The sequence below is a fragment of the Tribolium castaneum genome, chromosome 6 (assembly GCF_031307605.1).
Source record: "Tribolium castaneum strain GA2 chromosome 6, icTriCast1.1, whole genome shotgun sequence".
NCBI lineage: Eukaryota > Metazoa > Arthropoda > Insecta > Coleoptera > Tenebrionidae > Tribolium > Tribolium castaneum.
In genome coordinates, this window is record NC_087399.1 from 5,238,130 (window position 1) to 5,251,444 (window position 13,315).

The 13,315-nt window shown below is 36.6% G+C and overlaps 1 protein-coding gene across 3 annotated transcripts in view; it reads left to right on the forward strand.

Annotated features, from left to right (window-relative positions):
* Positions 1-4,478: 4,478 nt before the first annotated feature.
* LOC664222 (uncharacterized) overlaps positions 4,479-13,315 on the forward strand; it is a 64,909-nt gene continuing 56,072 nt past the window's right edge. For all 3 annotated transcript variants that reach the window (XM_008198646.3, XM_008198647.3, XM_015982802.2), the window contains exon 1: positions 4,479-4,741. In XM_008198646.3, coding sequence (XP_008196868.1) covers positions 4,690-4,741 — 52 coding nt within the window. In that variant the 5' untranslated portion in view covers positions 4,479-4,689. The remainder of the gene's footprint in view (positions 4,742-13,315) is intronic.

Below are 13,315 nucleotides of genomic sequence, written 5' to 3' on the forward strand. Positions count from 1 at the left end.
AATAATCTTATGAGCCGAACCATAAACAGTTTGTTAGTTTTTAATCGACTGCTTGCCTTTTTTGCATAATTTTAAAATTTATAAGCTTTCGAGCGGTGGCGTGAAGGCAGCCAAAGCCGCCATCACGTGATACACTTCGACATGCAAGTTGTGGTAAACACAGTTAAAACTTATTTTTACAAACAAGGGGTTATTATAATTATTATGCGTCCACCGACAATATAATAGGTCTATTAAGCTGTCAACTTAAAAACGTATAAATATGTCACTGGCGGGTTTCGGAGTCCTTTCACTAGTTTATTGAATCAACATCCATGAGTCGGAAATTGCCCCATTATTCGCCCCAAGACAATGTCTGATAAAATCCACATTAATACGAAAAGTTTGCTCGTTTTGTGGCATCTGTCGTTTACCTTTCCAAACCAGCGACATCTTAATCAAATTTCACGTCGATACACGCGGCATATTGAAAAGCTTATGGGGGGAGGCATCCGCTATCAATGAACTGAATATGTATGACCGTCTCTCAGATTCAGTGTTAACCATATTAAATGGGTCAGCTTTTGTGCGCGACTTGGTCACATCCAATTTTGGATCAGCTTACGCTTTTGTCAAAAAGAAAGCTTAAACCGTTCCGTAATTACAAATAGATCGAAAAATGCATTCGATATTTGCTAGACGGTGGAAAGATTTATTACCCGTGCAATTACTCAAAGCTGTTATTTGGCCATTCACAAATTTCAAGCACACCACGCATCATTAAATTAAATTATAACACTGCACAATCCCTGAAACCCGCCTTTAATTCCTGCGTTTTTCTCCATCGATATTCCATAGACGGTAAATAGATAATGCAATGACACGAGTATCCTTTTAGCTGATGTCGAGTCTATATGACTGTTATCTCACGGAATGGTTTTTCAATAACTAGTTTCTCCCACAATTACATCCCGCTCAACTTTTTCGATTCCAACTTCGGTCCATTGTTCAAGTGAATATGTCATAATCTCGCCACAAATTATGATTTTCCGTAGCTGAATTAAACGGAGGAATGCGACGAATGTGAGAAAAATCGTTACTGCGGCGACAAGAATTAACCTTTTTTGTCGAGTTCCGTTCCAAATAAGAATGTCACGCGAATGTATTTGATTTTCAATTAAAATTAAATCAGCAAGTTAGGAGCTGAAAGAGTGCTGATTTGTCCCTTAATAAATATGGAACGTTGGTGCGTAATTGCATTTTTGAAAGCTCCATTCCGGGCAATTTTTCGAATTAGTTTGCCAAATTCGGCCGCTGTGTACCTTTGCACAAAAGGCTTTGTTTTCTAGTAATTCAACAGTAAATGCTTTTCAACTATTGTGCAACGTCTAATGGTTTTCATAATTAAAGTAATTGTGTTGTGTATGAAACGATTATAATCTTAATAATGACTGAAATTACTCTGCTAATTCTGAGGTAATCATTTTCATCACGGTACGGACCCAATTATCGAACCGTTCAGTGTAACCCACATTTCGGCTATTGTTTCGTCAACCATATTCATACTTCGTCAATAAATAATACCGTGCAGCGCACTCACAAGTGAATTATTAATGGAGGTGTCTGAAGAAAATTATTTAGTTTATTCGAGACGCGATAGTGACGCACTCTGCCAAATGAAATTTATTATTCATCACGAAAATCGCTAAATGGCAATGACTGTTTTTACATTTTGCATGTCTGGTTCCAGCAGCCACGCGTGGAAAATCCCGTTGCTGAAATTTTCAAAATAACTGCGTTATGTTCAAGCGGAAAACAGGCGCTTCCTTTATCGAAATTAATACGAGTGCTGCTATTTTTATCAAGTTTTCAATAAGTAGCGCGCCCAGGCGCCCAGTTAATTTGTTTGTTCCTCGTTACATTGCAACGCTTTTTAATTAACTCAAATCCTGCTGAATGTACAATTTGCCGGTTTATTTATAGAGCGAATTATTTGGTTCATACAAATTCTAATTTTCTCCCTAAACCCTGCAGTGTTTTTAAGTTCATTGCTATAATAGTTCGCAAAAAATGGTCTAATATAGCAGAACATATTACAGCGTGTTATTTCAAGTACATGTCGTTTTCAGCTTACGCTGCAGACTTATCGCGGTGTTCAAATTTAGCGTTCATTTTTCAGTAGCAGTGAAGAAAAGTGGTATTATTCACACATGATAGCGCTATTCCACATCACAAGAAATTACAAACCTTGGCACAAGTCCTTACGGTTCTATGCACAATTTTGTTGTAAAAGTTTTTCAAGTGGGTTTGATAAAAAACTTCAAGAATTTAAAAGTAGCAACTGATTTTCGCTAAAGTCATAATTAAACTTAAGAATATGAACCAAGGGACAACGGTCGTTTTATTGCGTAGTTTGTTTTGTTTGCCGAATGAAAAATGATTAAAACCTACTTCAAATCGTGCTTATTGTATTGTGTTTTTGCCACAGTGCTGTTTCTCTTTATTGCGTTGTTGTTCAACAACCGCTACAATTTAATATAACTGTATATTCTAGTAGTAAAGCACTTAGAGAACTGACTCTTTGTCCCTGTTAATACATGCAACGACTTTAATGTTACTGCTAAAGTATGGTAATTTTATACTTACAATTTTTTGTATAATTATGACACGAAGAGCAGCAAGCCAACTTATTTGTTGTCACGAATTAAATTCTACTTAGCAATTCGGCCAATGGTTGCAATCCTCTTTGCAAAGTTTATGTCGAATGGTTTATTTGAAGACTCTTAAAAGTGAGTTTTGCTGGGTTTCAGCTTCAAGTGCTGCTTGAAATATTGTTGCTATTGTTGTAATTGCGGCATTTGCAAACTGAGATTCCGTAACGCGAAATAAGCTTTGTTTCCGAACTGTAGTCACTTGAAAAAAGTGTTTCGTTCTTTCATCTTAAGATACAAAAAGCGCCCCGTGGTATCGAATTGTCCCATTAGCGGAGACGTGCTCGCAATGACTTATGGTATCTTGTTTCCGATATATTCCCTTTGACACTGTAGACTTTAGCATCCTTCCTTTAAAGCAAAAACTGTAGAAACTCCTCGCATACCGATCGATCTGCCCCCAACACCGTCCGAATTCAAATTAAACTTTCCATAAACCGTGAAAAAAATTCTTTTTCCCGGACTGTCGGTAAGTTTATTTTGATGCATGTCTGACACGCGGCCGTTTGTTTCTTTCAATCCACTCATTTCTCTCTGCCATCCTTGCGGAGGCACCTGTACGAGTTATTCACTCACGATGTGTTTTCTACCAGATCCCGGTAATAAATTTTTACATTCAAAGGAAAAGTCGGCAGCGAAAACCCCCTAACGGGATTGTATTTGCACAAAAATAGACATTCGTCACCGCACGGACGAATTTATAGACGCGGTGTGGGTTACGCCAGGCTGGACCATAAAGAAAACTTCAATTTTGCTAAATTGGATACAAAAACACTAAAACAAACGCATTTGCGAAAAAACAACGTCCTCAGAAATATTGAAAAATATACTTATAATAACCTCCGAATAACGGACACGTAGAAACGTAACAAAACCTATATTAAAATGTCCACCTCCTATTAGCGGACACCTCTCCACAACGGACAATTAAGGGTCCGTTGTTGAGAGGTTCTACTGTAGTTATTCGTCACGACGTCGGCTTAACCTCAGTAGAGGCGGCTCTTATTTACTTTCTGCAAACTTATCGTCTGAAAACTTTCCATCAAGAGTTGTTAGCAACCAATTTTAAAAAGTTATGTTGAAAAATCGTAAAGAATACTTCAGCTCCAGAAGTTGCCCTCCCGAGACCGCCTATCTTTCCTCGATGGAGCTTTATGGTCCGGTCCAAAATACGACAATAATTTTTGTAGCGTTTTAATTTTACATCTGTCCCCGAAACTTTTTGTGCTTCGCGATGCATCTGTTGAGAGTATCGATCTCTTCGTAAATTTTAAAGAAGTTGACATCCTTTAACGCCCCCATGTAATATTTTAGCGCGGATCTAGCGGCTGAAACTTGCCCAAACTTGTTTCAGTTTATACGAAAGGCTCCGCACCCATTTTATGGCTAGAGCGCGGCCACTCCGTATCGATGTTATTTGCCCTTGTCTAAAATTGGAAAAATGCAACATCTTCCAGTTAGAGAGTGAAGAGTTCTCATTAAAGCGCTCTTAGCTGCACGAAATAAATAATGATTTTTGTGCACTCTGCGGTCGTGAATTAATTCACTTTGTTGCGTTTGCTATTATCAACGGACGCTTTATTAATTGTAAACAGCGCAGCCCATTTCCGCTAAGATTCCTTAGTTCAAAAGGCAACCAGTGTAAATTTCCATCTCGACATCATTTCTCACTTCTGAATTTGCATTAGAAAAACACAAGCAACATTTATCCAACTTAAATAAAGCGCAAACATTGTGGGAAAACCGTATCAAGTGGCGCATGTCACAAATTCTTGGCGAGCGGATTCGCGTCGACAAAGTTTCAGTTTTCGACGTCAGTTTGCAGCGTCGGGACGCCGACGTCGGAACATCGCGTCATCACTCATCACACGGGAGAACACGTGCGTTCGGTGGCGTGCTCTAATTTCAAATCAATCAGACCTGTCTATTCCTCGCAGAATGGTTTGCATGTAAGGAAAGTCGAGTGTTGATAATTAAAGAGGAATGTGAGTGTCCGTAAATGATGAGTGTTTCCAGTCTGTGCCATATTTCCACCATATTTTTCATTACTGGTAAGAAGGGTCGTTGGAATTGCTGTCATGTTTGCTTTCCTAATGAAATAACCTAACGTCCATTATTTAATCATTCCGATGGTCACGCTCCTATTCCAGTATTGCTTTGAATTCTCTACGCTGCCTCGTGGGATATTTCCACATACTGATTCGATTTATTAAACTTTCCTAAAGAATCAATAACTACATTTTTTCCACTCTAATTGGAATCACCAAACTATGGGAAGAATTTATACATTTCTCTTACAAGGTTATCTTAAATTATCAACAGTTTGTTGTTACAATAAAGTTTACGGAGAAACATGGCTTTTTCGGCATTTGTGAAAGTTCCGCTATTTTCTTTATGTTTAGTTTGGTCCGAACCCTTGTAATTGAGTTTTACGTTTATTCTGTCCGATATTCTCGTTGCGAATTTGTGTTTTATATTTATTATACGGAGCTACGTATTTAAAAGTAAATAAAATGTTCAAATACAGAAAGTAGTTAATTGAAGCAGCAAAATTAAAATTAAATTGTATTTTGAAATATGTTAAAGTAGTTCGCATTTAGCAAATAATAAGAGAGATGTCTCGTTTTTAGGGACATTCTTAGATGTGTTCTATTTTAAAATAAAGCGCAATTTTAGGAGTTTTTCAGGGATAATTCAATCTTCTACTCGCAGTAGAATAGAATCGGCATTACTTTTTTAGCCTCAATTTAGCTGTCGAAAAACATAAAGATTGGAACAGATTGCTATAATTTACGTCCAATTTCAGTCGGATAAATATTTCAAGAGAATAGTAAAGAAACTTTGTAGATGTCCTATTTGGTATCAAATCGTTCTGTTGCATAATAATATAAAATGTAGGGAAACTCGGAATCCCTCATTAAAAGCGCAATTTTTTGGATAGAAATTGTTTGATTAAATATTTCGTGAAGAATGCAATCATCAGAGTTTAAGGAACACTGCTGTTTTGCATTTTCATACAAAATCCTGTTTTCTGAGTAAACGCTTAAAACATTTTTGACTCTTACATTATGTAAAAATATGCGCTCTCTGTAATACGGTTGGTAGAAACTGCGCAATAAACTGCACTTTGTAATCAAAAATTTACGAACTTTTTAGCCAAATAAAATCAAAATAAAGACCGAGATTAAGAGGTCGTGAAAGTTAACTTGCTAAAATTAACAATATGAAAGCGTTTCCATGTGTGAATTTTGACAACATTTCTATAAAGATGGCATCAGAGTGATATTTGGCGTTCTTATCTCAACGATCCAATAAAATTTTTCCGCGTCTGCTTGTTCTAAAGTAGCTACATCAACGTCGTATTGCCATGTCCTACAATATTGGATGGACAAAATTTTGAGGATAATCGTAAACGTTTGGAATAAAAGCCCTACTTTCCCAAATTAGAAACAATGTAGAATATTGCACTTAAAAATTTATTAGCATTGCGCATTTTTCATCTTTGTGAAACTGTATTTAGAGCTTAATCAAATTTCAAGTCTCATTACGGGGACTTTTTCACACAGTGTTCTTAATTGGCTCATGATGCTAATAATATCTCCTCAAACGCCCGTTGTTTGCTTGTAATTTTTGTTCCAAAGCTGGATTTTTTGCTGAATTTGCGCACAGCTTTAATTGACGTGTTTTTCTCAACACTATCATTAACAAATCAATCGCAAACGCATCGATAATAAAACACTGACCTTTCATGATTATTGAGTCATGAGTTGCTCTATAATGTCCATGTTTGTTCATTTCACCCGACCACTCCCTACATGTGAACACCTGGTATCTTGATCTCTGCCTCGAAACTTCAGCTACATTTTACACGCGAGCTGAACTAATTAGTGACTATTTTGATTACTAGCTTCAGCTTTATGCAGTTTACAGTAATGTTGTTAATGTTTAGCTTACGGTGCCATTTGCAAATATAAATACTCCTAAATTAGCTCCATAAAACCGCGTTTAGCTCTCTTGTACACATGTGTGTTTCAAAGTCTCAAAATTACGAATGATGATTTTTGAGCTAGAATAAAGCAGGGGAAATAATTTCTTAAAAGTGGGGCATCAAAGCGTCAGCGAAATAATGTGAGGAAAGTTCATTTCTGAATAGCTTAGAGAAATTAATATTCCTGCAAATGAACTTTATTACTTTCGTTATATTCAAAGAAAGCGTTTGGGTCCGTCCGCCTCGTTATCGAATCGATGAAACCCATTAGTGGTGCATTCCCGTATCCATTTTTTTCATTACGGTTAGGACCGCGCCTGAAATAATTAAAATATTCTAGGGAGGTCTGAAAAAAGGAATCACGTTCAAAGCGACGCAAAAGAACGGAAGCGGTAATAAATCTGGGGCCTTTTTACCAGACGCTACAAAATTTTATCTAAATATATCATCATCCCCCTCATTACACACTAATGAGAAGAAATGATTAAAAAGATTAAGATCTGCGACCTGCGGCGATATTTTCCCAGTTAAGGGCAGACAAAGGAATCAAAACTGCCTTCGTTATTTTCACCTATAAACCGGCTTCCTGCATCTCGTTCCATTCATCTTGTCACTCTTTGTAGACTCGCTATTTATTTAAATTCCTGCTCAAAAACAACCCTTTGCCATATTCCGATGATTTATTGACAGAAACTACAAAGCTGGCAATGAAAAAATGCATACAAAGGAACGCTGAGCGTGAACTACTCGGACGTGATAGTTCACTCGGAAAAAGCTGCATTTAAATAATTTGACACAAAACTCGAATTTCTCTTTTACTCATTAGTCCAGTCAAGAGTCCACAAATGGAACAGTCGACCAAAAATGCATGTTATTTATTAATTTCTATATTTCTACATGAAACACAATTCCTGGCATGATCTTATTATGTTCTCCTGGAATTCCGCAGCATTCCGTAACAAAAAGAAAAATTCGCTCGTGAAAGTTTTATTTATAAATGAAGTAAGGACATCACGTCAGTTCTCCCTTTCAAGAGCTTCACGAGTATAATGCAATGAAGAATTTATTTATGTTAGGTCCTTTGTGTCCCGGCTACATTTGGCCTGTCATACATATTTATAAATGAAGGAAAGGAACCATGTGGGTGAAACATATCAAACTCGTTTTGTCATCAAGTCACGTCTACAATCTTGTAACACTTTGTACTCTTGTTGAGTCGAACGGACCAGCCATGAAAGGATGAAAACTAATATTGTGATACTCATGGCTTTTTTGTAATTTCTCCATTTCCGTGATGATATGAAATTGACTATTGCTTTCTTGCGGTTCGCTCGTACTATTGAGACGGCATTTCTGCCCTTGCCTTGCTGGTCGTGTTCTAATAATTCGTAATCATATTTTTTCGCAATTATCAAAAGAACAGTCTGAATATCTGCGCCATAGTGGTCTATTGTCACGTTCTAATCTGATTCGTTCCACTTGAGGCGTGCTTTTGGAACCATTAATATTTTTATTACATTGTACTAACACCCAACTTCGCTAAATATCTTCTCCAGTTTAATAACAACCGATACACGAACTGTCGTAAACCAATAAAATAAGGAATTAAGTTTAAATGCAGTTCTATTTTCGATAACTTTCTTGTAAAATTGTAAAAGTGTCAAATTTTAATTTCTATAAAATTGCAATAACTGGTTTTAATGGATCATTGTCCAACACTAGATGCATATATTAGACCGCCTGATGATTATTTGATGTTTACCAAATTTGTGTGTTTGAATTTGTGACTTTTTGACACCGACGCATATGAAGTCCTAATGACTAATTTAACAGGCAAATGTTCAGACTTTGTTACAACATGTGATGCATCGGAGTGGATTTTCCTGTTTTACTAGTTTATGGAAATTATTTACAAAAGTTAGTTTTGCTGATACAGATATTTTATTCAAGTTTTTGTTTGCAATAAGCTTACCAAAGTGGCCGCGTTTTTTGTCAGTTCATTTCTGTATTTTTGCGAAATTTGTATCGTGAAAGCTCGTTTTACTTCAAGTGTCTTAAAAAGTATTATAAATTTTGCATCCACTGCCTACCTCTTGCTTTATGAAAAATATGATCGTCAATTTGGACGAAATGAAATTACCTGCCAACACACGCGACTTAAAAATTCAAACTCTTTCGTCATCTCAAGTCTGGTAAAAAATATTCGTTCAGACATTCAGGAGGTGATTAATTAATATTTTGTGCTTGTCAGTGACGAAACCGGCTGCGGATTTCCCTCTTTAGGGACGTAAATATTTTACAGCCTTGAAAAATATGCAAGATGAAATCTCGCAACTTTGTCAAGTTTAATGTAAGTGCGCTGAATTAATAATGCAGTCCATTTTGCGTCCAATTACGAGATTAATTTAAAATTTACCGAAGTAATCTGGAACAGCCGTATTATCGTATTGACGAATGTTATTAGAGTGCAGAAATTTTTTAATTTTAATAATGTAGACGTGTGCAAACACCAAAATTAATTTATACCAGAAGCTATCAAATTTAATGCGAAATTTGTTGACGATTTGCGCACTAATCCCCAGCTTTGTAAAATAAGATTAAATTAATTCGGCTTCATAAACCCAATTGTTTGCTTTAGCAATGTCGTTTTTAGCGATTACAAGTTTAAATGAAAGCTTTTTCAAAATGTTTCCTTTTTCCGTAAATAAACCCACAATCTAGCGAATTAATTTCCAACGGAAAAATGCATTTTTTCCAATTAAAAACTGTTTAGCTAGTTCCTGGTAAATCGAAACCAAAACAGTCGCTGTGTAATCGTTTAATTTAAAAATATTCATCCTTTGGCAATATTGATTACAATGGAAGTAGGCATCAGAGGCAAACACGCGGGACCTCTCTAAGCCGGTTTCGTGTTTGTGGCATTTTTAATTAATAACCCCCCGAGTGGTTTCTTTGCATGAAAGCGCTTTGCCGACTTAAAATTCGCCCAATAATAAAGAAGCAAGCCTCCTACATACACTTTCTTCGAATGCCGGAGGATATGTGACGAGTACGCCCTTCAAAAACGGCCGTAATTGCAAAGACCTCGGCAAGAACAAAAGCTTACCATAAATAAATAAAACTTGGTGGTGCAAGTTCAAAGGGAATATTTTATAAATCCAGTTGACATGAGGTTAGTGGATTTCACGGTGGACGCTACTGAAAAATTACGTCAAATGCAAATGCTGAACTCTGGGGGAAATGAGTGCTTTTTCAAACGCTTAAATATGCTTTTTGTGTGACCAACGCGTTTTTTGCTTATTTGGGTTTCGCAAATATCGCATCTCCGAGGTTGATAATCTTCCACGCGTTGCTGCTTCATAAATATTTCAATTTGGTTCGGGTTATTATCCGGAAAACTATAAATCACCGCGATTTTGCCCCAAACTCCAAATGATAATTTTAATTAGGTTGCCACTTTATAACGAATTTAACAATAAAATAAGAAAACAGTACTAGAGTCGGCTCAAAATATCATTTAATATGCGAGGGTCCGAACTGGTGGCACTTCTCATCAATTATCTCGTTTCCAAGCGATTCCGCTAATTAATCTCGAATGAGCGTTTGTCCTGAGGGAGACGTTCTAATTGGCGCAACAAGAATGGGAAGTGGAAGGTGTTAAGGGTTGCATTTTTGTAATTTGCCGGTCCGAGGCGTGATAGATAACAGTATTGACCGGCCGAAAACACGGAATTATTGTGATATGTTTACGATGCTCCGTTACAAATTCGCCTGATGCTAATAATAAATTATTATTAGCTTCGCATGTTTATTACCTCATATTTCACAATATTCGCTGCAATCAATATAAATTAGCTCCTCGAAATAAAATGGGCCAGATCGTCTTAAAATTTCCCTAATAAGATAAAACACGGACTGGCGATTAATAACCCAGCATCTCCCCTTAATTGACACGCCAAATTGTTGTTTTCTCCCTTCCGGAGTTGTTTTTGTTGTCGGTTAAATTTTTAATGGTCCGAGTGGTGAGAAAAGTTCTATAAATTCCCATCTCGACTTTGGTTTAAGGTATAATCGATACCTTCACTTCTAAATTGTGTTAGTGGACACGACATAGAGTGAAACCGAGCTCCCCGGAGGTTCGGTAATACGCCTCCGTGTCTCTCGAGTATAACCGCTCTGATTTATTGTCTAATGTCTGCTTCCTGCATCGGCATTCTTCGCCTTTATTTACTGTTGATATTACAGCAGTTCGCTGAATTTTCCATGGGCTTTGCGCAAGAAATGCTTTTTTCTCTCAACGAGAAACCATACTTTATTTAGCAGAAAAGTCGGCGAGGATCAACGTGTAACAGGATAAATCGATGGGCTGAACCGTTAGGTTTTTGGTGGATGCGCCGGGCTAGAGCTCTCAAACGACGCTCCAATTTTTTCCAGTTTTAACAACACATTCTAAACTTTTATATTCCAAAGCTATTCAAAAGTTAAAAGGTGTAATTGCCGCTGCAGGGCAGCAAAACCTCCCAGTGATTATAAGAATTACATACTTGAGACCAGTAAAAACAAAGTGTTCTGGCGCAAATTGTAGGTGGATTTTCAGATCTTATAGCTTTGACGAGCGACGTTGACCTCGTTTCGCGCTGAATGTCCTTACTTCGCCAATTACCTTCGAACAATGTTTGTGCTCAAGACCGCGCTTAAAAACAGAAATATGGTCAAGTACCACATTTAAATATTTGGCTCGATGTTTTAGAAACTTTTGGGATAAACCCGATTTGTTTGCAGTAACTCTAAACCGATGCAGGTTTATTATTTCAGTTTTAACGCAGCTATTGTTATGAAGTTTTGATTTATGATGAGCTACGAAAAATGTAAATCCTGCTTTTGGGTCAAATTTTTACATTTTGCCTCGTTATTTATGCGTAGTTTTGCGGTATTTTTTATAAAAACAGTTTAGATAAAAGAACAATTCTTCCGCCTTTCAGCCACTCTATTGATTCCATTTTGAAAAGTTGAGCATTACCATTGGATTAATTCTCAAGACTGCGATTTTCATTAAAGTCGTCGACGACAGAAAGTGACAATTGTTCGAATTTCTGTGCATTGAAGATCCGCTTTGAAAGCACTGTCAGGACTGAAAGTAATAAATTGAACGTTGATGGCGACAAAAAGATTATATTAAAAGCAAAATATTTCGCCCAGAGTGTTCTGGAATAATCTTTCGCAATTCTGTACAGTTTTTACCACTATTTTACCCATTTCATGAAATAATTGTTGTCAATATTGTGTTTCAATGAAATGACGTTATTATAATCATCATTAATCCTACACATTTGAAAACTAATTGAATGACATTGATTTATTTCGGCTTATTTTAATTACACTATTTGTGTTTTATGTACCAGTGTATTACGAATATATAGTTTAATTAAATATTTCCCCAATTTCGAAATTCTGTTTTTGTGTATGAGCCCAACTAATTTTACAAAATGTTAACTTTGAAGTATTCAGTTGAAACATTTGTTAATAAAACTGAATTGATTGAATTTTGGTTCGCTTAAAAAAAATTACCCAACCACTAGAAATGAATATTTAGTGGGCTTTTGCTTGAACAGTTAAAATCTTTGAAAAGCTATTAATTTCTTTTCAGAGCCTGTACCGGCAAATACCGGTTTTTAGTCTCCCACGTAAAATTTTATGAAAAGCAAACACAACATAGCGATCACTGATTACTCCAACCCTCGTGAGTTTTATAATATTGATATAAAACGTCGCCTGCAGCAGTCAACTTTCCTGCCAACGCTTCAGATATTATTCTTGGAGTGTGTGAATATAATGTGCATGACGCGACCGCATCGACAAAGAGCAACACCAGCAGTTATGACCGGAAAATAGAAAGCCCGATACCGTGCATGATTTAAATTAAACAGATTCCAATTTATTGGTACGAATTTAATGTACAGCACGGCCTGATGTACAATGTACGCTTAATAAATTGATTGGAACGCGTGTTTCTACCGTAAGTAATAGTCCATAAATTCATGTAATATCTTTCTAAATCATTCGGCTCGGCTTGTCCGATGGGATTGCTAATCGATTTTGTGTTTGCGGTGCACCGGTTTAATTAAAAACCGAATCAATTTGACTTTATTAATTTTGTAAGAACGGAAACTTCCATTTTTTGAACCGCTCTGAGCCCAAACAACCGCCCAGGAGTCTTAAAACTTTTCAAGGTTAGCGAGGACGTTTACGACTAATCCTTCGGTTTGCTCGGCTTATGGACTGGACCGAAGCCCCGGTTTATAAATACACAATTTAAGGCATTAAGCTGATGTATATGTATATAAAACAACGTACAGTACACATGGCATAAAACCAACTTAAAACTTCGAAGTTTTACATGTTTGTTTGTTGGAGGAAGTTTGAAATTCAAGAAATTGTAATATTAAAGTCATACTGGTAAATGGTCTATGACAAGAGTGGCACAAATGGAACAAGTTATAAAGCTAAATATACAGCCGTCAAGCCCGACACTCATCAAAGTTTAAAAATTTAAAATAGACCTGAAACAAGGCGCTCTTTCGTAGGTCAAGTATGCCAGAGCTGAAAAACAGTTTTGTGTGCGCTTTCGTCGTAATTT